Source organism: Fusarium vanettenii (genome assembly GCF_000151355.1).
Source record: "Fusarium vanettenii 77-13-4 chromosome 5 genomic scaffold NECHAsca_5_chr5_3_0, whole genome shotgun sequence".
NCBI lineage: Eukaryota > Fungi > Ascomycota > Sordariomycetes > Hypocreales > Nectriaceae > Fusarium > Fusarium vanettenii.
In genome coordinates, this window is record NW_003315878.1 from 1,395,787 (window position 1) to 1,420,106 (window position 24,320).

Here is a 24,320-nt window from a genome sequence, read left to right on the forward strand (position 1 = left end):
TCTACGACAATAAACCACTTCGCTGCATCATCAACGTTTTTTCTCGCCTTCGGTGCGCCATTACCACTGGGCTGCTTCTTCCTGCATACCGTTGAACCTTGCTCTGCTTCCGTTTTACTGCCAACTTCTCTCACCCCCCTGTCTTCGCCTTCTGTCGACCCAACCATCCCGCCCGTCCGCTCGTGTCGTCTGCCACCTTCATCGACAGACTTGCGCAAGCTGCCGCCCGGAATAGGTTGGGTTTTGGTGTCTGGATCTCTACCTTGCGCCCTTCTCACCACATACCCGCGCTCTCGAGGCCCTCGATCTCGCCCACGCCCCCCAATGACGAAGAGCCAACCACGATGATCCATCTTGAAGCCTGCATCGCCATTCATCGTCCCTGCTAAGGCCCGCCCCGGTGGCATGCTATGCTCCCTCGACTTTCACTCCACCAATCTTGCAGGCTACCGTAATCATGGACAAGTCATCTGCCGTCTCTGACGGCCCTTCCGGCCTCGGCCGTACTGCATCTAGCTTGTCCGATAGACTACGCTCCAATACTCCCGATCCTTCTGCTACCTCATCAACAACTACAACCACAACAGGCAGCCAGAACTCGAGACATTCTTCCACAAACAACTCTGTTGGCCCTTCGCCTCTTGCCTCCAGGGATTCATCACCCACACGACGCCCACGAAGGACTCCCTCAGCAAATCGACTCCCCGGTACTCGATCCCGCAAGAACAGCCAGACCGACCAGAGTCCCTCGCGTCCAACACGACCAAGCTACACTTCCGCCCCTTCGGCGCGCTCCTTGTCGTCAACAACAACCCCCACACTCCTCCCCTCGCAAGACCAGCAGCAAATTCAAGCGCCGACTCCACAAAAACCAGGTTTCAATACGGATCTGAGGGATAGCCATAGCCCGCGATGGCCAGTCTCGCCCCGCTTGCGATCGCCTCCTCCCCAGTTTAGCAGGCCTGGGATGCCTGCTCGCCGCAGTGAGCACGACCTGCCTTCTATCAACGTCCAACGACCTAGCCCTTCACCACAGCCAGTGGACCAGACCACGTCAGAGAGTGAGATGGAGGAATCACAATTCCCTTCTGGAATCAGGACCCCGGCCCGAGGGGCTCTGGAAACGGTTCAGGAAGTCAGCTTACCAAACTCTCCAAACCCTCCCAGCAACCCAGCTCTCGTAGAAAAGCTAAAGGAGAAGCTCTCCGGTGCTGAGAGCCATTCCGATACTGCGCTTGCCGATGCCCGGACCTTGCGAGCTCGAGCCAACTTGACCGGCCAAGAGAGCGGGAGCGACACCAGTAATAACAAGACTGAGCCGAGAAGAACGACGTCAGTCCCTCCGCCTATGATCACGCGACAGTCTAGTGCCATGTCGACGAAGCAGATGAAGGCGAAGCAGGACGGTTCTACACAAAGCATGACGGTTGAGACTGAAACAGTCCCGAGTGTTCCTCAAGTCGCTCTCGCAACCGGCCCGAAAAGCGAGGGTCCCAACGGTACTCTAAAGACGAAGCAAAGTACCGAGACTATTAAGCCCAAGAAAGAGAAGAAGAAAACGACGCGCAAGCAACCTGCCGTCAATACGGGGAATGGTAAGCTATCGCCTCGCCATGCGATAGAATGTGACTGCTAACAAATCTTAGCTTCATCGAAAGCAGATATTTTTGAGGCATCCATTGCGAGCGCTGTCGATGAGGCTAACACCTCGGACTCGGAGGAAACCTTTGTCTATGATTCTAACCCTCCAGATGGAAATGACCGAGCTGGACGGCGATTTCATTCTCGGACTCCCAGCGCGACCTCCATGGCCAGCCAGGCTGACCGTCAAAATCTGCGTTCCATCTACGGTATCATGGAGGGTCCTGGGCCTGCTCATGGACCTAAAAAGACGATGAAGTTTGTCAATACTTTCACTAGCAACGGAAACGACAACTTGACGGTTGGAGACGAAGACAAAGCCTCCAACCGTGGAGGCGGTAGCGGATCGACAAGAGGCACGGCAAGGCACCATCATCACATTGGTCGCTGGGGTCGTCAACCCGGCAATGGCCATCCTTCACTCTTTGATAACGAGTCTCCTTTCCCCAACGCGGCGAGAACCAAGCTTGCGGGAGCAAATTCTCGCAACTCATCTGGACCCCCAAGTCCGCGAAATGCCCATTCGAATCGAAACTTTGGTCATAAGCGTTCCGCGATGCAAATGTCATCGAACTATGACATGGACGATACGACTGGGGCGGACGACGAGCGTACGCCGCTCATCGGTTCAATTCGATCCGGACGCTCACAACGGAATCGGCGCGGGCCACACAATCTGCGACAGGCCGAGTCGCAGACATTTACGAGACGGTCGTCATACCTGAACCGGTTTGCGGCATGTCTGGTCCTCACCATGATGTTCATGCTGGTGATTACCGGTGCCATCGGTTTCATGTTTGCCACTTCACAGCCAATGACCGGAATCGAAATCACTGCCATTCACAACGTGGTGACCAGTGAACAAGTCTTGATGTTCGACCTGACCGTCAAGGCGCACAACCCTAATATCGTTGTCGTCACAATCGACCACGCAAACCTGGAAATATTTGCGAAGTCAGAGTACACGGGGACAGATTCAGATTGGTGGACACGTCCGCATAACCCAGGAGATATCCTACCTCGGGATGATCCTGTGAACGATCCACCACTGGACGACCCTGACCCCGACGACGACCTCAAACCCAATGTTCTGCTGGGACGGATCACGGAGTTCGACAGCCCTCTGACATTTGAGGGCTCTCTCTTTCACCAAGGCACCTCGTCGTCAACCGGCGAGATGCAGCTTGGATATCCACTGAACGGAACAGCAGGCGGCTCGCGACGATGGGAACGAATCTATCAGAACGAGTTTGACCTCATCGTCAAGGGTGTCGTTAAGTACACCCTTCCGATGAGCGCCCGCGTCCGTAGCGCGACGGTATCCGGAAGAAAGACAGTGAAGCCGAACTCAGCTAACGATCCATCCCACAAGCCGAACAGCACCACACTGGATCTTTCTAACTAGACGGGGTTCTGCCCGAAGAAAGGCGGAACCCCTTCTGGCCTTTCCTTTGTCACAACAACGAACGTTTGTCTTGTGTATTTTGAGCGCGCATGGCATGACATCTTGGGGATCGGCGGGCGTTGGATGTCAATTTCCAACCACATGATGGCTGATCATTAAAGGAACATGGAGATGCAAGATTTTGACTCATTGGTTTATAGACAGGGATAACGCCCATGCTTCCTGTCAGGTGTTTCTTGGGTGGTTTTTACGCGCGCTAGTTTCATTACTCCGAACGGCCGGCCTAACAAACACATTGTGTGTCGTGGTGCAAGTATGCCTTGCCACGGAGGTCTGGACGCGGAGAAGGGTTATGGATGGAGTTATTGCTTTTGTTTTTTCGTTCTACAAAACCTTATAGATGGAAAAGCGGCAACAATATGTTGTAATTGTAACGGCTTATGACAACACCAACAAACAAGAAAATTATGAGTCGCTGAGACTCGGGGGAGATGGAGGCTTGGAGCACATATGAGATACATAGGTGGAAATGAGAAAGGCATATCTTGCTGAACTTGATGTCTTTATAATTGAGCATGCTATTCGTAAAGACAAAAGGTATTGTATTGTATTGAATCTTGTAATATCTACTCTGAGAGCACGCTGTTCCATGTGAAGACGCCCCAACGCCATCTCTTTTATACGCCGACCTTGGCCCATTCATATCCGTCCACCCAGTACTCATTCAGACTTTTCAGATCGTAGAGCTTATCAAGAGAAGTGAATGCCCTCCTCGTTAAAGGCAAACAGGAGGCGGAGGAAGTCGTTTTCGTCACACTTTCCAGATCGCTTGTCGGCCAGCTCGGTCACGTCCTCGAGCACCTTGCGGATCTTCTCTCGGACGAGCTCGGCCACCTTTGTCTTCTTTCGCTTGCTCTTTGTCTTGGCGGTTGCTGAGTTTTGCATCTCCTTGAAGAAATCGGGGGCATCTTCATCTTCATCAACGTCCATGCCACCCTCCTCAGGCTCATTATCCTCCATGTCCATATCGTCGTCCTGACCGTCTTCCACCAGGGTGTCATCAACGGGAACGCCGTTCATGGCGCACCAAGTACGGTAATTTCGCTCAACCATGGCCAGCACCTCCTTGGTGCCGAGCCAACTCGCGCGAAGAGTCTTGTTCTTGCGAACGAAGCACACTCGCAGCAGTCCATCCCACTCATCCCAGCTGACGTTGGGGCGGTCCTTGCCCGTCTTGGGCTCGATACGAACAACAGAGGACTCGACTTGCGGCGGGGGGCGGAAGTTGTTCTTGCCGACCTTCATGATGTGGGTGATCTTGGCCCAGAACTGGGCGTTGACCGAGAGGCGGCAGTAGAGGGCGTCACCGGGACGGGCTGTCAGGCGTAGAGCGAATTCGCGCTGGAACATGAGAACTGAGGTACGAGGAGGGTTTGGGAGGGAGAGGAGCTTGAAGACGAGGGGACTGGAAATCTAGCCAAGAGTTGTTAGTACTTGCTCATGGTACTTTAACAGGGTCGGTATGGCATACTTGATAGGGAGTGTTTGATATGCAAACATCAAACTGCGGGAGCTCAGTCTTGATAACATCGCCCAGCAAGACCTCGAGTTTCCTCTGCTCTGGCGTTCCTTGCACACGCTTGGTGACTTCGGCCGCCATTCGGGGATCAACCTCAACACAGATACACTTCTTTGCACGCTCCAAGATGCGGACCGTCAAGTTACCGGTACCGGGACCGACTTCTAGAACTGTATCCGTAGGCTTGAGGAAGGCCTTTTCGACAATGGCATCCGAGACACCGGGGTTCTTGAGAATATGCTGGCCAAAGTTGGTGTTGAACTTGAAGACGTTGTTCTTATTGGAGTTGGAACCGCTTCCTCCTCCACTGCCGTTTGGTCGTTCGTACGGCGAGCTCGATGCGCTTCCGCGCTTGGCGTGCTTTATCTTGGCCATGGTGTAGTTAATTTGGCCTCGTCGTCGCTGGCTTTGCGATTCAAAATCACTAGAAATCAAATCGTGGGGTTCCTTGTTGAGGGGCCTTGGTGAACTTTTTTTCGGCGTTATCTTATCAATTCAGAGACAGGGTGTGCCAGTGTGTTTCAGGCAGGGTGTCAAAATACTCCACAAAATAGCCGGACCGTTGCCGGACTCGGTCGAAATTTTCACCCGTTTCATTTCTCTTTTGGACCTCTCCATCAGCCTCAGTCTACTGCCTAGACTTTGGTTTGTGGCTAAATTGGAGCTCTGTCGCGACATCTTTCTTTCTTCGAACCCAACTCATCACCTTCACTCAACGCAATCGCTCATTTCAACCTTTAATATCGGAAGCGCCAACACGCCCCGTCGCGAAAATGTCGGGACGACGCGACTTTCTCAACCAGCCAGCTCCTGAGAACTATGTTGCTGGTCTTGGACGAGGCGCAACAGGTTTCACGACACGATCCGATCTTGGTCCGGCTAGGGACGGTCCCAGCGAAGATCAGATCAAGGAGGCCCTTGCGAAGCGCGCCGCTCAGCTTGGCCTCGCGCCAGACAAGAAGGGAAAGGAGAAGGAAAAGGAGGACGAGGGCGGCGACGACGATGATCGATACCAAGACCCCGACAACGAGGTTGGACTGTTCGCCGGCGGCGTGTACGACAAAGATGACGAGGAGGCCGATCGGATATGGGAATGGGTAGACGAGAGGATGGACCGAAGAAAAAAGCAGCGAGAGGCGCGAGAGCAGGCGGAGAAGGACGAGTACGAACGCAACAACCCCAAGATTCAACAGCAGTTTTCCGACTTGAAACGCGCCCTAGCGAGCGTCACGGACGACGAGTGGGCGAACCTGCCCGAGGTTGGCGATCTGACTGGAAAGAACCGACGTAGCAAGCAGGCGCTGCGACAGAGATTCTATGCTGTGCCCGACAGCGTTCTTGCGGCGGCACGCGACTCGACCGAGATGGGCACAACTGTTATGGACGAGGGCACAGCATCTAGCTCTGGTGACGCTTCGGACGGGACCATGACAAACTTTGCTAAGATCGGAGCAGCTCGAGACAAGGTGCTCAAGTCTAGGCTAGAGCAGGCTGGCACAGACTCGGTTGCTGGAGGCACTTCGACGAGCATCGATCCTCAGGGCTACCTCACGAGCCTCAACAAGATGCAGATGAGTGAAGCGCAGGCCCAAGTTGGAGACATCAACCGTGTGCGCGAGCTGCTGCAGTCGGTTGTCAAGACGAACCCTACAAATGCGCTTGGCTGGATCGCTGCTGCACGACTGGAAGAGCTGGCAGGCAAGATTGTTACGGCACGAAAGACGATCGACAAGGGCTGCACGCAATGTCCCAAGAGTGAGGATGCATGGCTAGAGAACATTCGACTCAACAACGACTCCCCCAACGCAAAGATTATTGCTCGTAGAGCTATCGAGGCGAACAACACTTCAGTAAGGCTATGGGTGGAGGCTATGAGGTTGGAGACGCTCCCTGGCAACAAGAAGCGAGTTATTCGGCAAGCTCTGGACCACATCCCCGAGTCAGAGGCTTTGTGGAAGGAGGCTGTCAACTTGGAGGAGAACCCAGATGATGCCAAGTTGCTCCTTGCCAAGGCAACAGAGCTCATTCCTCTATCGGTTGACCTGTGGCTGGCTCTGGCCCGTCTGGAAACGCCCGAGAACGCCCAAAAGGTCCTGAACAGAGCTCGAAAAGCTTGCCCGACATCACACGAAATCTGGATTGCGGCCGCGCGACTGCAAGAGCAGCTCGGCCAAGGAAACAAGGTCAATGTTATCAAGCGTGCCGTCCAGGTCCTCGCAAAGGAGTCCGCCATGCCCAAGCGTGAAGAGTGGATCGCTGAGGCTGAGCGGTGCGAGGAGGAGGGTGCCATTATTACCTGTGAGAATATCGTTCGAGAGACCCTTGGTTGGAGTCTAGACGAAGACGATGATCGCAAGGATACGTGGATGGAGGACGCAAGGGCGAGCATCAACCGAGGCAAATATGAGACTGCTAGGGCAATCTATGCCTACGCCTTGCGAGTGTTTGTCAACAGCAAGACGATGTGGATGGCTGCAGCCGACCTGGAGAGGAATCATGGCTCTCGAGAGTCGCTCTGGCAGGTGCTGGAGAAGGCTGTCGAGGCATGCCCCAAGAGCGAGGACCTGTGGATGATGCTGGCCAAGGAGAAGTGGCAAGCGGGAGAGGTGGACAACGCTCGACTTGTGCTCAAGCGAGCCTTCAACCAGAACCCCAACAACGAGGATATCTGGCTGGCTGCCGTTAAGCTCGAGTCGGAGAATGGCAACGCGGAGCAGGCGCGGAAGCTGTTGGAAATTGCCCGTGAGCAGGCCCCGACAGATCGTGTATGGATGAAGAGCGTGGTGTTTGAACGGGTGTTGGGCAATGTCGAGGCAGCCCTTGACCTTGTTCTACAGGCTCTTCAGCTCTTCCCGGCGGCAGCCAAGCTATGGATGCTCAAGGGCCAGATCTACGGCGACCTAGGCAAGCTGGGCCAGGCGAGAGAAGCTTACGCGACCGGAGTCAAGGCGGTGCCCAAGTCTGTGCCTCTGTGGCTTCTATACGCTCGCCTCGAGGAGAATGCCGGTCTTACCGTCAAGGCTCGATCAGTGCTCGATCGTGCTCGACTGGCAGTACCAAAGAATGCGCAACTGTGGTGCGAGTCAGTACGACTGGAACGGCGAGCGGGCAACCTAGCCCAGGCCAAGTCAATGATGGCTAAGGCGCAACAAGAGGTGCCCAAGAGCGGACTGCTCTGGGAGGAGCAGATCTGGCACCTCGAGCCGCGGACACAGCGCAAACCTCGCAGTCTCGAAGCCATCAAGAAGGTGGACAGCGACCCGATACTGTTTGTGGCTGTGGCCCGCATCTTCTGGGGCGACCGCAAGCTGGACAAGGCGCAGAACTGGTTCGAAAAGGCCCTGGTGCTGGACAGCGATTGCGGCGACTCGTGGGCGTGGTACTACAGGTTCCTGTGCCAACACGGCACCGAAGAGAAGCGGGCGGATGTGGTGACCAAGTGCGTGCTCAATGAGCCACGGCACGGCGAGGCGTGGCAAGCTGTAGCCAAGAAGCCTGAGAACGCTAGGAAGAGCTGTGAGGAGATTCTCAAGATGGTTGCTGCGGAGCTGGAGTAGTGGTTTACACGAGACCGAGGGAGGTTAGCTTGCAGCATTTTTAGAACTTAAATATCAAAATAGCTTGAGGATTTTGGAGTTTGGGAACTGGGTTGCTTTATCAATACTAGGGAGGTTAGAGAGGTAGACATCATCCATGATGGACATGTTATGATGCAAGCACGGATAATATTCTTCCCTGCAGAGTGTACTGAACGAGAGGTTGATCTGATGTTTGATCATCATTCATTGTTTAACTGATTATTACAAAAGACACATGGTCAGTCTCTTGCCCTGGGTCAGACTATGCCATCCGCTCAACCCATGCCGTATTACGAGATCCGATGTTGATGAAAATAGTACACTTGCTTCCCGATGTTGGCAGGGCTCGTTTATTTGCTGCCGCCGCCGAACCAGCCCGAGATGCCGCTCTTGGCCTTGGAGGCTTCCTCCTCGACCTTGTTGTCGAACTTGTCGACGGCCTTGAGGGCCTCTGCCTTGGTGCCTTTGGCGTATGATTCAATGTTGCTCTTGGCTACTGATGCCTGGCGATCGGCCTCGGCGAGCTGAGCATTTATGGGTTAGTGTTGGGATCTTTCGTGAGTCGTGGGGAAGACGTACAGCCTTGTCAACTTGGGCGCCAGCTTGTTTGCCGTAGCCCTTGAGGTCGTTCTCAGCATCGACGGGAGAACGACCGGGGATGTGGCTCTTGACCTCGGCAGCGGCACGGTGGGCGTCGCCTGCAAATATTGTGTTAATATCACGGTCGCAATGCGTAATTGGGGCGAATTAGAGGATGCGCATACTCTTTGCCTCCTCCTTAGCAACCCTGGGGCTTCCGCCAGCGCTGTAGAGGTAGTAGCCGACACCTGCGGCGGCACCACCACCGAGAATGAGGGGAAGACGAGACTTGGACATGATGGTTGTTTGTGAGGTGTATAAAGTCGATGAGACAAGTGTTCTTTAGCAACAGCGTATGTATTTGTCGAGTTAATGTCGGAAAGTTGTGAGATGGCGAGAATGATACAGATCGTGAATGAATGACGGAAGGGGAGACGGGACGGTATTTATTAAGTTAGGTACGAAAGGTCCGAGAGTTTCCTCGTGTACCCTTACCTTAGTTACGGACTCTCTACCTGCCTTGGTTTCCTTGGGCCGAAATTCCCCCATGTACTCATGACGGTTGCAAATACATGACGTAGGTGCTGCGTTGACGGCGGGGTTGGAACCAATTCGATCTGGATCGCGATGGTGATGGCTTGATGGATAATCTAAAGGAATATTCGATTGAGCGGCTGTTTTTTTTTAATGGTTCGTAGGTTAAAGACGTTGATGGCAGTTATTGTTGAATTGAAAGCTGTATATGTATAAACGGCTTCGAATCATGGTAGATCTGCCACGTAGGTAGTTGTAGAGACGGGCTGTTGAACATCAATTGGCAGTTACACTACGTACGTTATGTCTTTAGTGCTTAACCAACACGTCTACCCCCTGCAGCAGTCGAGTTCCAGTAGGTTGGAATTGACTCAGTGTTGGCCTGTTTCACGACAATCTCAGAACCGTTTCCTCGTGGTGATTCTCAGCCGACTTGAACAGTTCAACTGCCGGATGCGATTAATCACTGTTCTCCAACAGGGTGTCCCTTTTGAGACATCCATGTCCATAGCAGCTGAATCAATAACGCCGAGCTCCCTCATTTGTCACATATTGTCGTTGAAATTATCATGGCTGAGTCCATCAAGACTTGACGTCGATCATCAGCTTGCCCCACTGTTCATCGCCCTCGATGGACCCGCCAACAGCGGCATTACATCATTGAACTGGTCTTTGCCCACATGAGCTTCCTACCCTATCGACGAGTCCTAGTGAAGATCACAAAGCGATACAACGCGGTTCTTTCAATTGGAGGAGCAATTGTGTATCTTGATTAAAGGCTTCATCCTTGGTTAAAGAAGCCTTCCGCCTTCTTCATTCCTCAATGCTAGAAAGTTACCGTAGTCCTAGCTTCAACGGAGGATGCCTCCTGGCGGTTCCCCTTCCATCTTAGCTGGGCGCCCCGCCGCAAGATCGTCCTGCTAAAATCAGGTTGGACCGCCCTAGTAGCGCCTCCCCCAAGCTCACAACGACATCTTTTCTCCTTACCTTGGTTTTTACTTTTTTTACTTCTGTTTCAACTTCGACATCCTTCTGAAGCGATCTTTTTTTTTTGTGCCAACTGTCTTGATATTTTCATCACGCTCTTGCTTGCGAAATTTAGGTTGTAGGGCTTCCGATTCGCCCTCCACTCGCCCAGAGCTGCTTCCGTCACCTTGACGCCTTGCGCCTCCTGACGATGCCCCCTGCGACGAACCCCGATCGAACAATCTCTTGCTTGTGAACGGGCGTATCGCCCGCGGCCATCCAAGGCCCAGGTGCTACACGGCACATCTGCCATGCTGAGGGTCAAAAGCTCTCGTCGTCCCCAGGGACTGAAACCTGGTGACTATGATCACGAAATCGATCTCGTCGACCACGATGCCGTTCGGACACCCGCCGAGTCCATCACCCCCGAGCCCGCTAGCATGGTGAGGTGCTCGACAACCTCGCGCCTGCTGGCCCTAGATGACGACGAGGAAGCAGAACATCGACAGAATGGAGAAAATGGGCACCAGCAGAACGGACAAAATGGACAAAACAAGAAGGACGATGGTGAACAGCACAGGCAAGACGACTCACAGACTGAATATGGCAATGGTCCTGAATCATCTTCTTCTCGAGTTCCCAACAGAGAAGACCTGCCGCACCCCATGATGAGGCCATCGATTGAGGTCCAAGGTCAGTGCCCTTTGTGATACCAGGCGTCGCAGTTCCCCTAACACGCCAATAGAGCCCACACCCCAAGCCTTCCATGGAGATCATTCTCAAGTCATGACCAAGAAACCGCACGTCGAGCGCGAGACTGCGATAGACATCTTGTACGAGAATGAGAGAGGAGGTTTCCTCTGTGGCATCGCCCTCTTCTCCGGACAGGCCCTTGGTGGCCTCGATCCGCCTGCCTGGAGTAAGCTCACACAACATCCCCGCAATATGGCAACAAGAAATGCTGACCAGCTTCCTATTAAGCCAATGCCTACCACAAGGCATCGCCGACCAACATTCATACTGCTCAAGTTCCAGACCCTACCTGGGAATGGGCATGGCCTGAGTGGCGCGTCAACCGCCAGGAGGGCGTCGACGAAGAAGGCTGGGAATACTCGTTCCATTTTTCCAAAAAGTTCTCGTGGCACCGCGGCAAATGGTGGAACTCGTTCGTCCGACGGCGTGCCTGGACACGCAAGCGGGTGAGAAAGAGGCCCGAGGATGTCTCGACGGATCCACACATGCTCAGTGCCGACTACTTTGAGATACGCCCTGCTTCACACAAATCTCACCAGTCGCGGGGGAGCGTGGCTAGCAGCCGTCTTAGTCGCTCGAGCATGAGCCAGATTTCGGCAGCGGACGAGAAACCACCCGATATCGAGCACATCGAGGACCTTATGGAAACCCTTCGGCTGGCCAGGATAGACAGGGAGAAGCTCGACGCCGTTGACAGTTACCTGGAGCATGGGACAGACCTCGCCAAATTGCAGGACGAAATGCACGAGATCATGTCATTGTTTGTTTTCCAGGCATCACGGCGCATTCTGCTCAGCCGCCTAATGCAGGTTCACGACGAAACGACAGCACAGGTCAAGAAGACAAACACGACAGAGCTGCGGGAGCGAAACCAGGCGCTCAAGGATGCTGTGCACCACGCGGACGAAGAGGTGCGAAAGCTGGCTTATTGGAGCGACGTCAAGCAAATGGCCGAAAGCGGCGAGGCCAAGGATGCCGTAAAAGGCGACAAGGGATGGGATGAGAGCTGGGAGGGTGTGGACCAGAGCGGAGCATCCCATCCGGTACCAGACAATGCCAAACCCAATGGGAAATGAGCGGACCTGGAGCTGTACCGCAAAGGCGTTTTCTTTATTGCTTATAGCCATGTCGATCCATGAGGGTATTTCATCATGGGAAGGGGTAGGAATGGATGGATGCTTGGGAGATAGTTCCGGATGTCATTTTGGGCGGGAACCGGATTGGGGGCGTTTTGATATGGGTTTTGACTTGACGTTTTATCGTCAGTTGCCATGACGGGGTAATTCTGAACTCCCTGTCAGAATTTTCTTGGTTGTAAGAGAATATATATCAAGTCATCCATGTTTATGAACGAATTCAGTATCTGACAGGTTCTGGTTGCCGCGTATGGTGTGTAGTTGAGGGCCCACGTGACCCTCCGGGCGACATCGCGGCTACCGTTATCGATAGCCTACCCGCCCGTCTTTTTTTCCGCTCTCCATTGAGAATCCATGCCTAGGCCCTCACAGCCAGTTCAGCATTGACGACGATCGGCGGGCCATACCATATTCAACGACTACGACGATGCGCGACACATGACCAATGTCCCTGGGGATCAAGTCAATATGGAGGGCGCGGCCGCGATGTTCTGCCATCGCAGGACCTTTCCTGATTTCCAGGGCCCAATTGCCCTCCAGGGTCCTAAACCCCCACCAAGCCCTCCTCCGACTCGAGTCGACGACGACACAGCCAGGGTCGAAAGGCCAGGATGCCTCTTCGGAGACGGCTCTTGCGACATTGCGCGACAATCCAAATGCGAGCCTTGAAGCGACCGAACTTCACGACGAAGCGACACCGGAGTATATGGCTGCAAGTCTGGTGATGGACGACTCTCCAGAGTCTCGGAACAAACTCTTCAAGGATGCTTTCAGGATCGATGCAGTTCGGGCGGCTGAGGACAAGGAAGCATTAAAAGCTCACAAACCCGTCATCGGAAAACCGCTCCAGTACCCCAATTCGGCGGCGACAAAGGCGAGCATCGAGGAGCACATGCGAGATGCGCGACGGCAGCTCGGACTTGGGGTCGTCTGGGATCACTTCAACAAGAAGGTACCGGAATGGACCGAGTGCTTCAGATTGATGAAGCGCATGACGCCGCAGTGGAGCGAGAGAGCCAACATGTCGGCCGTGAGGATCGTCCTGCCCAAGTCGTGGGATATCGAAGTCAACAACCAGAATCTCGAGTACGTCGACTCTGCGACGGGTGTGCTTCAGAAGTTGCGAGCTGCGGTGGACAAGAACCCGTCGGCCATCGTGCTGCGTGGACAGAGCAAGATCCTGGTCAAGGTGGCTGATGAGATCGTGCGGTACTGCAAGGAGGCCGAGATTTATGAACTGGGAGAAGTGGCAACCTCTGACTACAGGACGAGACAACTATGGCCGACTATTGAGAACGCACCTAACGGCGGTGCTTCGTTACCGGATGATCACCACGACAACATCTGGGTGCACAAGGAATACCAGCCGCATCTGATAACGGTACCTTATGAGAAGATCCCGCGACCCGAGGTGTGGACGAGGGACAACTTTGAGCATTACGTTGCGAGTCTGGTCTACGGCAGGTTACCCTCGCACCTGGCGATTCCTTTCTACGGCCAGCGCCGCATCAACGGGAGAAACATTGACACGGACGGTATCCGCATTAAGCTGATCGTCGACGCTTTTGAAGACCCTGCAGCCCGGCCGTTTATCACAGTTCCAGTCCTCAGGATGACCGTCTCTATGATGACTTTCAGGGGTGGACATCGCGCCTCGGCAAACCGTCTAGTGCAACTAGCGGAAGAATGGGGTATTCCTATGGATACTGACATCTACAACATCATGCTCGAGGGATACGCTCACAAGCGTGACATTGGCTTCTTCTATGGGTTCCTCCGCAAGATGCAGGCCCGATACTTCCACCCCAACATCCGCACTTGGCTCCTCTTCCTTCAGCTCATCAGGGGAGAGGATGAGAGGAGGCAGGTGATTGTGGCCATGTATGAACTGGGCATGTTTAACCACGCTGCCACGCGGCGAGGCATTGCTGATGTCATGGCGTCTCTCGACTCATACGCCGCCTTCAAAGCTGGCAGGACTCTCAAGGGCTTCCTTTCCGACCAGAAGGAGCGGTATGGTGCAGACTGGCTGGCCACAGACGGCCTCAACGGCATCATCACGGAGCTTCTTCGCTTCCACCGAACAGAGGACCCTCGAGTAGGAGACTGCAAGAAGCTTGTCAAGATTCACACAGATGCAGGCCGCCGCATCGACCTCAAGACCATCAATATCTTCCTCAGGCACTCGGCGCTCACCCGGGACTGGGATACGGCACTCTGGGCCATGTCGCTTTTCAAGGAAGCCGGCTGCGAGCCAGATCAAGAGACATACACGGCGCTCATGTCTCTCTCTGTGCGAACACGCTCGCCGCATGCCCTAGGCACCGTATACTTCTATGGCGTGCTACACCGCAAGCTCAAGAAGCAATCGCGCCAGATGCTTAGCAAGGTGCTTCTCGGTACGCACCACGACACTTTCTGGAGGACCTGGGAGCATCAACCGGGCATCTTTCCCAAGGATGCCATCCCAGACCTTGAGCTCAACAAGATCCCCCGCTTCTTCGCCGTAATGTCGCGTGTAGAGCGTACCATCCTTGATCGCTGGGCAGGTTACGTCCCTATCAAACCCCTAGAGCGTTCGCTCGAGCTCGCCTACCGTTCAAACGACCAGCCCATGCACCATCAGATACGTGCCGGCAAGCGTATCAAGGTGCAAGACCTCGTCGTCAAGCTTCGACGGGTCGACGGCCAGGAGGGTAACATCAACGTGAGGCTTTTGGGCCGCTTCGATCCCTTCCGCATGATCGAGAACTGGGCCGAACCAGAACCCCGGCAGGATCAGGAGTCTAGCTGGGTTGATCCAGATGGATCAGAGATGGAGCAAAAGCCCAAGAAGGAGTCTGAGTCAACGAGTCATGAGGCTCAGAGTTTACCACCACCCGAGAGCCAGGCTGATGAGCCGTCTTCTGATACACCTCCATCTGCTGGTACACCCGCCAGCTAAAGACTATCCCCTATACCGCCTGAACCGTCATGTATCACCATATACCATCATCTTGTACATCACATAATTTAGGATACCTCCTCATCCTGGAACAAGCATATCACCACGACACATAAATGCCATGTATAACTAGTAAAATAAGCATACTCGGGGAAAATAAAGATGTCATGAACCATGAGAAGCAATAAATACCACACTGAGCAACCTAGAAATGTATACTTGAGTCAAAATATAGTGCACGTGTAAATGTCCATCACCTTGTTAAATCTCTCACGAGTCAGGTCATACGTAGTCACGCATGTGCACTGAGGTAAGCAGTAAAATGTCAGCTTCTTGACTCACAGCCGTAACTTGACCCAATAGGATCTTGTAAACCTTGCCCTGTATATGCTATGCCTCCTTACTACCTCCCTCCATGCTGTTTCTAAACTGACCCAGCTATACTCGGAACGTGTGCGTGTGTTTATCCCGGCTGTAAATGATTTTGGGACAAGGTTAAAACCCCTTAAAGAGGAAGAAGGGGTTTCAACCAAAGGAAAAACGTTGGTCTCGAGAAACGTGAAGATGGTGATGATGATGATGATGATGGGCGGTGACCAAGAATATATGTGGAATCCCAATGCGTAAAACGTCAAGAAAAGATGTTGTCTCGCTCTTCTTTCTTCTCTCTTGTATTTCCTCCCCTCGTGCACTCCAAAACGGCAATCCTCTCCTTGTCGCTCTTCCCGCGACGCGCCTGGGCGAGCAGCCGACGAGGGCTCACGCAACGATCCAGATTCGACGCCAGTACACCGACAAAGTTGGGATGCAAGACCTAACATGAGAATATCTGACATCCAGCCTCCCCAATCGTCCTCGTCCTCGTCCTCGTCCTCGTCTTCGTCCTCATCATCGCCCTCGCACTCTCCATCTTCCTTCGACCTTTAGAACCTCCCGTTACCCCGGGATCCGAGAAACATGGCCAGCAACGCAAGTACTAGAGGGACGCTTTAATTCAGAACCGGATACCCGTTCAATAAAGGAGCCACCTATTCCTTCTTGATCTCCTGGGGAGCCTCCTCCTTCTTCACCTCCACATCGGCGGACTTCTCCGTGGGCTTCGACTGGGCCGCAGGGGCGGGTTTCGACTCGGCGGTGCTGCTGGAGGCGGGTGCGCTCGTGGTCGCGGCGGCCGGGGCGCCGGGGGCGGCTACAGGAACGGTTTCCTTGCTGTCGGCGGACGTCGTGTTCTTGGCGACCTGGCTCTCGAGGTCCTTGTCTTCGTCGGCGTTGTCGAACATCTCGGTGTCATCTGAATCCGTAAGAACCTCAGTGCCATCGCCGAGGAAAATGATCCGGCCTCGGTACCCACCAACGCCGAAGCTTCGTCCTCCCTTGTTCTCAGGATCAAGCTCATAGCCGCTATCGCTATCTTCAAAGTTGTGGTGGACTCCAGGCCCTCGGAATTCGGCTGAAGAGAGATATGTCAGCCTGTGCTTCTCGGCCCGGAGCTTGACGCCAGCGGCATGGCGGACGTGTCCTGCTGCTCGTGGACTGTAGGAGGACTATTCGTACCGTACTCGGGGGGAGCGCAAGGGCCGTCACCGTTGGCGACTCGGCGAGCAATCTCTTCGTACCACTCTTCCTTGGTCTTTCCGTTGAGGAAACCAATGATGGACATGGTCATGTTGTCACAGCCGACGCCGCCCGTCTCGGAGTTGGAGGCTAGACAGTTGTCCATCATGTTCTCGCAGATCTTGTCGAGATCCTGCTTGGCGGCGATGCCTCGGCGGACAAACTCGACCACGGCCTGGGAGGATTGGCAGTCCCAGATACCTAAGCTAGTGAGTATTGTCATTACCAAAGGGCCCAGCCTGATTCTACTCACCGTCGCAGGCGATGACCAGGAACTCATCCTCGTCGGTGAGGTCGTGTTGCTCGACATCGGGGTAAGCGGTAACAATCTGGTTCTCGGGAGACAGCTCGGCACTCTTCTTGAACTCAAAGTCACCAATGGCACGAGAGAGGGCGAGGTTTCCATTCACTCGGCCAAAATCGACAAAGCCACCGGCAGCTGTGATTCGGTTCTTCTCGTCTAGTGGGGGTGTCAGCACGGGGGCTGTCGCAATAGAGGTGCCCCAGCGTGAATGGGAGCGGGCAGATGCGACTGACTCTCGAGTTGGGGCTTGTGGTCCTGAGACAAAGGCTTGGCACGTCCCTTGATGCCAAGAACTCCTCTTGAATCACCAGCGTTGGCCTGTGAGTTTATCTGTTAGCCTTGCGTTGAGTGAAGGGATACCCCTCGGCCAGGCCAGGTTGGTTGGTGGGGCGGGGCCAACGTGGGGAAGCGAGGCAGCAGGCGGACTGGACTGGACTGGGCTGTACTGACGAGATAGAGCTTGTTTCCGGCGATCAGGCTGACACAGGCTGTGCAACCCGAGACTTCTTCTTCGTACTTGGGGTCTGACGTAAAGGAAGCATATAATGTTAGCGGGCTTCGAGTGTCGTGAGCGAGAAAAGGCGCAAAAGGGAGAGGCGATGATCATGTGGGGAACTAGCTGGCGCATAGTATAGCATACCGTTGAGAATGGCGCGGTCGGTCGCGAGGAAGCCGTCCTTCAAACCCTGAGCGTAGTCACCCGACTTGAATTTATCCTGCTTAAAGATGATGTTGTGGATGTTTGCGCCGGCGAACAATGCCACCTTGTCACCGCCGTGGCCGTCGAAGACACCGAAGAAGGACAGCTTGCTGGGGTGAGTCTTGTTCGGGTCCAGGTCGAGGACTGCCGTGTGGGCGTCCTCCATGCTGATGCGCCATCCCTGCATGGCAGAGACGCCGTAGATGAGGCGCTCATCTTCACCTTTCTCCGAAGTCTGTGAGGGTTTGGGTCAAGAGTCAGCGGGACGAGGTCTGACGACATGGTATGGCATAGCAAGCAAGCAAGGCGGAAGCATCGGAGAGGCGGGAAAGCAGACAGCACAAGATGGACGTCGAGGGCAGCAGCGGTCGAGGCAAAAATGGCCCATGACGCATGTCTTGTCTGTTATACTTGAAAAAGGCTGGCGATTCATGCGCGGCTGGAGGTTTTGGTGGTGACCCGGCGTGGAGAGAGGGGCTCATGACCGGGCAATGCCCCTCTCGCGCGAGTCCGCGGTGCCAATCCCAATGCTCCAAACCAAGACCAGATGCAGGATGGACGGAGACGCGGAGATTGATGGACCAAGAGCACACAATTTGGCGACGACAAGGCAAAAGGTAAGGTAGCAAAAAAGGCACAGCAACGTACCTTTTCGACAACGGGCTCCGAGAGTGTTTGGCCCATGACTGGAGGATTTCGGTTCGGTTCGATCGGTCGAGAGCTCAAGATCCCACGACGAAGGAGAGAGGGAGGGAGAGTAGGATGGAAGTGAGTGAGCGAGCGAGCGAGCGGAAGCGGGAAATGCGAGAGGAGGAGATCGGCCGACGGAGGGGTTGGCGGGGAGGGGCTTCGATAGAGGGGAACCTGAGCGTTCGACCTAGGCGCGCGGTGGGGAGGGGGGAGGGGGATTTGTTTGGATGAGGTATTCAAGGGGGAAACAAGATATCAAAGTGTGATACTGGGGGGGAGGAAGGAGAAGGAGTTGAAGGGGTTAGGGGGAAAAAAACTAACACAACGCACACGATGCCGGCGCCGGAAGCGTGGTGGAGGTGGATTCACGGTCTTCTGCGGAAGCGGGAGATGTGCGAGGTGCGAATGATGGGAGGGATGTGCGTGTGGTGGATGAGGTGCGGACTTGATGGTTGAGTTGAGCTTGGAGCCCACCTAGGCAACCCAGAGGGAGGCGTAGCGGATATTATGGTGCTGGTCGCTAGCTTCTCAGTGGGTGTTTATCGGTGGCTTAGTGAGGGAGGCACCTGCAAGGCAGATGAGCAGGGCATCAGCTAGCGGGTGAGAAAAATTGCTTAGGTGCTTTTAGGTGGGAGGAAGCGGGGTAGTATCGCCTTCCAGGTTGGCTATTGTGGCTGGTGATGATGTTGCTTCCAAGTTTCCATGTGCCAACGACTCGCGTCTCTTTACGACGTCAGTCACTTCCCTCCCTTTACCAGAACATCTGCCACGGTCTAGAATCAAGTGCTAATCAAGGTTCCTGGTGAAGCATCGTCAGGTCCCCTTACCAAGCGCCGATCCGACGACCCCATGAAATGGGATGGGATGGGATGTCCGTCAAGGCCCCGGTGCATTCCCCTGTCGCCTGGGAAATGGAACCGCCACCGAGACATGGACTCTGACACCATGACGGGCTCCAAACCAAACCAGAGAACCACCTTGGGTGGTGGCAGGTGCCTTGACTCTCCGCCGATATAATCAAACCCATACCTGCACACACACGCACCGTCAAAGAAAGCTGTACGATGCGCCCGAATCACCTTGGCGACCCGTGACAATGCGAACCACCTGTCAAGGCTAAAAAAGAACAGGCGTTCCAGACCTTTTCTCCAGCCGCAGAAGCAAGAAGAAGGAGAAAAAAAAAAAAAAATCCTGCACCGTCAGCTGCTGGCGCCTAAATACCTGCCTACCTAGACCCGAGATAGTTCCCCCATCGTTGGCCGTTCGCGCGCATATCCTCGCTGCATTGGGACACACTGGGGAGGGGAACCTGAAAATTTCCATCCCCAATCCGCCCTTCTGCTCTCGCCACCTCCCAGCGCGCGTGCGCGTGTGCGTCGGCCAATGCTGCCTCTTTCTCTGCTTGGCTCGGTTGTGCCTCGTGAGCCCGGTTTGTGTGACTGCATTCTCTGAGCAAATTGATTTGCCCGACTTCATCCAGACAGATTCTAGACTGTACTGTCCATACATGTACCGGCAGACGTAAAGGCTCTCTGGTCGCGTGCCTGCTGACGGACCGGTCCGGCTAGAGCATGAACTGCCTGTCACATCACCAGCCAGATCCCATCAACGTGCTCGGGTGTGGCTGCGTCATCCGCTGTGCAGTAACGCAGTTATGTACCAAATATATGCCGGCCTACCTATTCAGGAATCTATTGCATCCATCGTGGATCTTGGACGCTGTGTCATTCACGACTGCATGCATCCTTGTATACATCTTGCTTAGAGAAGATAGCATTATATAAACTCATTAGGACTCCCCCCATCTAATAACTCCTCCCAGTTGCAATAGACATCGCCAACCAAATGGTATCGTTTCGAAGTACTCAAGTATATCCAGAAATCTAGTACCCATCATCATCATATCAGTAAAACTGGCAGAAACACAGCGCTCGGGTATATATCATCTAATCCTTCAACTCCCCCATGCATTAAAGAAACGCGTAGCTGCCCCCCTTTGACTTTGCCGAGTCTTCTCGTCTCCAGTTCGTAGCTTGATCCTCCTCGGTTCTCAAATCCCTACTGTTCGCCAAGTTGTGCCTGTGACTGTGACTCCCCTGCAACGATGGCAGTGAACCTCGAATGCTTGTTTGTGCATCTCCCCACTGACTAGGCGATATCAGATCCGAACCGGCTCGCTCTCCTGGTTGCAGCCAATCCTGGCTGGGACTCATCGGTGTGCTCGATCGTGCTGGGTGAAAGGGCGCCTCGTCAACGAGCTGCCGGTAAGACAAGCTCGTCGCGTCTCGTCGTGCCCCGAGCACCCGCCAATTCTCCGTCGATCCAAACGACGGGTCCATGAAGAAACCCCTCGAAACATCCCTATCGTACCAAGCCCGGCTGCTAGGGCGGCTGCCTTCGCCGAGAAGTTCATGGCTGGATAAGCGCACTGGTTCAGGTCGCCTAATCTCTCGTATACTTTGGCCAGCTTCCCCTGGAGATGCCTGATCTTGTCCTGCGTGGTGTTGATCGTGCGTACCTGCTGCACTGATAGGAAACCCTCCCGTCAGGAGCCTGGGGCTGGATTGATGAGAAGACGCAAATGCCAGCGAGCTTTCGTTGCCGCTTGAGAACGTGCCAGACTGTCCAAGCTCATGCCCATGCCCAAATGTTCGCGGGCCCCCGATGTTTGGAAGGTCATCAATAGATGGGATTGTTAGGTCGAGTCCACTCCTGAAGGAGCTGCCCCCGGATTCTGAGAGGAATGCAGGTGGTGGTATCAGTTGATGTGTAGACTCAGGGAATGTCGTATCTGAGTGCTGACTCCTTAACGACGCCTGGCTCTGTCGTGCTGTCGCTGTCGCTGTTCCTTCTACTGTTACCCACGATCGCCTCCTGTCATCGCCACTCGTTATGCTGGTGGACCGTGACATCATAAAACTCGAGCCCTCAGCTACAAACCGCGATGGAACTTCGGGAGTTGTCATGGTCCCCATGGTCTCCAATGTAGGGGATGATAATGACAACGTCTCCGACTCAATTTCCGAATATCGTTGCCTGGTTGGACGGTACAGTCGTTGTTCCATGGGAGCAATGTTCGTGGCTTTCCCGGGTTCTTGCATTGTAGATGTGGCCCCGTTAACACGCAAGCTTTCCAGCACTGGGCCGGAGATTTTATTGCGAAACTTGGCGGATAAGTATGTCTGTCGAGACCGACGCCGTCGAATGAGGCAAAAAATAAGCAGCATCAGGAGCAATATGAAGGCAAGAAGGGGCAAGAGGATCGCGAGGAGGAGGCTGCTGGTCGACAAGCCTTTACTGGAACCGCCAGTGGGGGGCTCAGGCTCCGAAGTAGTCTCGGTAGGCGCACTTGATGCAGTAGATGAGGATGTTTTGGTAGATGTGGAGGAAGTAGAGGTCCGGCGTGTGGACGAAGGTGTAGGTGTAAATGCTAGGAGGCTCACGTTGAGACTCTCAGTCTCTGTGGCATCTGAGCTTTTAGATGAAGCCGTAACCGAGATCTTCAAGTCCCCTGATGCGGACCTTGGCACCTTTCCGGTGATGTTGAAACCTTCGAGTTTTAACCAATCTCTGTCCGGCTTGACTGATATCTCAACGGCAACGTCATCTGGGTCCCAAAAGTACGGCTCCAAGTCGATATTGGCTTCTTTCCCCGCCCTTATCTCGATGTCATCAAAGGTTGATCGAAAGAGTGCTGTTGCTACATTGACGACGGCGTCAATGGCCAATGTGTCTTGATGCGAATCGCGAAGGTTAATGGTGAAGTTGGTTGAATGATCGCCTTTCTTGGGTGTACCCTCGATCCTCCAGGTTTCCTCATCGAGAGATAACCACTCGGGCATGTTATCCACAGAGACCTCGACGTCGCTTTTATCAATCGGCTTGTTGTCGAGTTTGACACTATCCTCCAGACCGTCATACTGGAGCTTCTTTCCACGTGTGGCATTCAGCGTGATGGTTGGGCTGTCTGTGCTGAGTTTATGACTCCCCACGATGATGGAGAACGACATGGACACAGCTGAGAAGCCGACTATGTCGGAGGCGACGAGATCAAAGTCAAATGTTTGTGGTGGCTGTATAAGTGACTCGAAAGGAGGCGTCTCCCCGCTAAATGTTAGGGAGCCGGCATCGAACCTCATCCACGCAGGCAAGGGGCTGCTGTCGCCGGAGGTAGCGTAGTAATTGATCATGTCGGGTTGGTGATCAAAGGTGTCGGGATCGAAACTGAAGCTGAACTCGGTTGATGGATATGATATCAACGACGAAGGAGCAGAATAGTCGCCAAAGTCCCCGATCTGGTCCGAGAGAGGGATCTTGATAGAGGGACCATTGTTTCTCGACACAACAAGAGTTGCATTGAGAGATGCTGAGCCGGCCCCATCATTAGCAATGACTTCAACTTGCTGTCCCACCACGTCTCCTTTTGGAACGGTATCGTCGGTTGGTGTCCCGTAAAGCTGGCCTTCGTCATCGATGGAGAGCCATTCGGGTGCATCCCCGAGCGAGTATAAGAGGTTGAAGTCTGACCGAAATGTGTATCGAGAAAAAGAGTACGAGAAGGGCTCGTCTACTCGAGCCACTGGTGGCAGTTGAGAGTTGATTGGAAAGTTCACAGTGGGTTGACCACTGGTAAACTGGGCAGCGAGTAGGAGAGGGGCTAGTATCACGAAAGAGAGCATCATGGCATGGTATTGTGTTGTTCGGTACCAGATCGTGAAGCTGATGGAACACAACACGCCATTCAAAAGTGAGTAAGGCTGCGGTGGAGGAGGTCAAGGCCAAAGAAGAAAGAAGCCAGAAGAGGATCAGAAAGGCAGGAGGATGGGCGAGAACGCCCAAGGGCATATCGTCACTGACATCTTGATGGCTGGTGAGATGAGGGCTTCCCGAGTAATACTACACCCTTCATTCCTGTATAACTGCTCCACTGGGCCAGTGCGGGAGACGGGAGAAGGTCAACTGAGGGCAGTTGAGCCAAGGGACCAGTAGCCGGTCTGGCCGTTCATTGCGGGAGGAGGCAATCTGTCTCATCTTGAGGCACTCTATGAAGGAAAATGGCGTAGAATTGTGGCGGGGGAGAGTAAAGTGGTAGTTTCCAAGGCTGGTATTGCTGTGCAAACATTCCTGAGCGAGGTTCATCGGCCAAAGAGGCGAGTGAGACATTCAGAGGCCACCTGGGATGAGTCGACTCGCCCAATCAGGTAATTATCATGTCGCGAGGGTGAAGGCGAAGACCCAATTTAGATGGGAGAGGGAGGGCAACTATTAGCAATAACGGCGTCATTGGAAGCGATTGCATTGCTAAAGAGGCCAAGGGCCACTTTTTGCTTGATTGACCGAGAAGGGCACAATATCGATAAATTGATCATGGTCTTCTTGAAGGAGTCTGGTTTCTGATTCACGAACCACAGGCAACTGGCTCGTGCCAGCCTTCCATATGGATAGGTAAGTCACTATGCTCACTGGAGCTAAAGGCTGCTGCGAGAAAGACGTTGGCTCTGATCGGCGGGGGCCAACAGCAGGCAGGCCGGTAGTTCAACGGGCCGAGAGCGGGAGGAGCCCTTATCTCGATTAGTCGTTATCGTTTGTCGCGAGTCCCATGAAGCTTAACGAGCCAATCGATCCAAGTTCTTAACAAGTCCCGGGCGAGTAGGATGAGGCGGAAGATGCGATGGAGAGGCTGAGGGCGGGTAAAAAGACAGGCAGGGCCCATTTGAGTCTGGATCGCATCAGCATTGGATCCAATGCAACGCAGGGAGAAAAGGGCCCAACAAAGTTGAGGAGAAGATGCGAAGAGGAGAAGCGACGGCGGCCAGTGGCAGACAGGTGACACTTGAAGCTAGTCGTGCCTTCCATACAGCAACAAGCTCCTTATCTCTTTCTGGGTTAGCCACAGT

At 54.0% G+C, this 24,320-nt stretch overlaps 7 protein-coding genes across 7 annotated transcripts; 3 read left to right on the top strand and 4 right to left on the bottom strand.

Moving 5' to 3' along the window:
• Positions 1-457: 457 nt before the first annotated feature.
• NECHADRAFT_93717 (uncharacterized protein) lies at positions 458-3,046 on the top strand (the record flags this gene model as incomplete). The annotated part of the gene is made up of 2 exons (XM_003050824.1): positions 458-1,595; positions 1,647-3,046. 2 exons carry the CDS (start codon positions 458-460, stop codon positions 3,044-3,046), a joined length of 2,538 nt encoding a protein of 845 aa, XP_003050870.1.
• A 750-nt stretch (positions 3,047-3,796) lies between these two features.
• On the bottom strand, positions 3,797-5,000 carry NECHADRAFT_41763 (uncharacterized protein; the record flags this gene model as incomplete). The annotated part of the gene is made up of 3 exons (XM_003051218.1): positions 3,797-3,949; positions 4,097-4,519; positions 4,578-5,000. 3 exons carry the CDS (start codon positions 4,998-5,000, stop codon positions 3,797-3,799), a joined length of 999 nt encoding a protein of 332 aa, XP_003051264.1.
• A 398-nt stretch (positions 5,001-5,398) lies between these two features.
• Positions 5,399-8,182, top strand: NECHADRAFT_41615 (uncharacterized protein; the record flags this gene model as incomplete). Its single annotated transcript, XM_003050825.1, has 1 exon — positions 5,399-8,182. One exon carries the CDS (start codon positions 5,399-5,401, stop codon positions 8,180-8,182), a length of 2,784 nt encoding a protein of 927 aa, XP_003050871.1.
• Positions 8,183-8,333: 151 nt separating this feature from the next.
• Positions 8,334-9,213, bottom strand: NECHADRAFT_102668 (uncharacterized protein). Its single transcript, XM_003051219.1, has 3 exons — positions 8,968-9,213; positions 8,783-8,901; positions 8,334-8,727 (listed from the first exon to the last, which is right to left on the bottom strand). Exons 1-3 carry the CDS (start codon positions 9,077-9,079, stop codon positions 8,554-8,556), a joined length of 405 nt encoding a protein of 134 aa, XP_003051265.1. The 5' UTR covers positions 9,080-9,213; the 3' UTR covers positions 8,334-8,553.
• Positions 9,214-10,317: 1,104 nt separating this feature from the next.
• On the top strand, positions 10,318-15,115 carry NECHADRAFT_69568 (uncharacterized protein; the record flags this gene model as incomplete). Its single annotated transcript, XM_003050826.1, has 4 exons — positions 10,318-10,975; positions 11,028-11,201; positions 11,264-12,078; positions 12,749-15,115. The coding sequence occupies exons 1-4, from the start codon at positions 10,594-10,596 to the stop codon at positions 15,113-15,115; spliced, it is 3,738 nt and encodes a 1,245-aa protein (XP_003050872.1). The 5' UTR covers positions 10,318-10,593.
• A 1,028-nt stretch (positions 15,116-16,143) lies between these two features.
• NECHADRAFT_41155 (uncharacterized protein) lies at positions 16,144-18,417 on the bottom strand (the record flags this gene model as incomplete). The annotated part of the gene is made up of 8 exons (XM_003051220.1): positions 16,144-16,242; positions 16,309-16,565; positions 16,670-16,930; positions 16,983-17,189; positions 17,267-17,351; positions 17,484-17,557; positions 17,674-17,968; positions 18,382-18,417. The coding sequence occupies 8 exons, from the start codon at positions 18,415-18,417 to the stop codon at positions 16,144-16,146; spliced, it is 1,314 nt and encodes a 437-aa protein (XP_003051266.1).
• A 1,976-nt stretch (positions 18,418-20,393) lies between these two features.
• On the bottom strand, positions 20,394-23,102 carry NECHADRAFT_40623 (uncharacterized protein; the record flags this gene model as incomplete). Its single annotated transcript, XM_003051221.1, has 1 exon — positions 20,394-23,102. One exon carries the CDS (start codon positions 23,100-23,102, stop codon positions 20,394-20,396), a length of 2,709 nt encoding a protein of 902 aa, XP_003051267.1.
• Between the last annotated feature and the right edge of the window lie 1,218 nt (positions 23,103-24,320).

Coding starts and splice junctions, on each gene's coding strand:
- NECHADRAFT_102668 (XM_003051219.1), bottom strand. CDS start 9,079: ATGTCCAAGTCTCGTCTTCCCCTCATTCTCGGTGGTGGTGCCGCCGCA. Junction 8,902..8,967: donor TGCTAAGGAGGAGGCAAAGA/GTATGCGCATCC, acceptor CAATATTTGCAG/GCGACGCCCACCGTGCCGCT. Junction 8,728..8,782: donor GCGCCCAAGTTGACAAGGCT/GTACGTCTTCCC, acceptor ATAAATGCTCAG/CTCGCCGAGGCCGATCGCCA.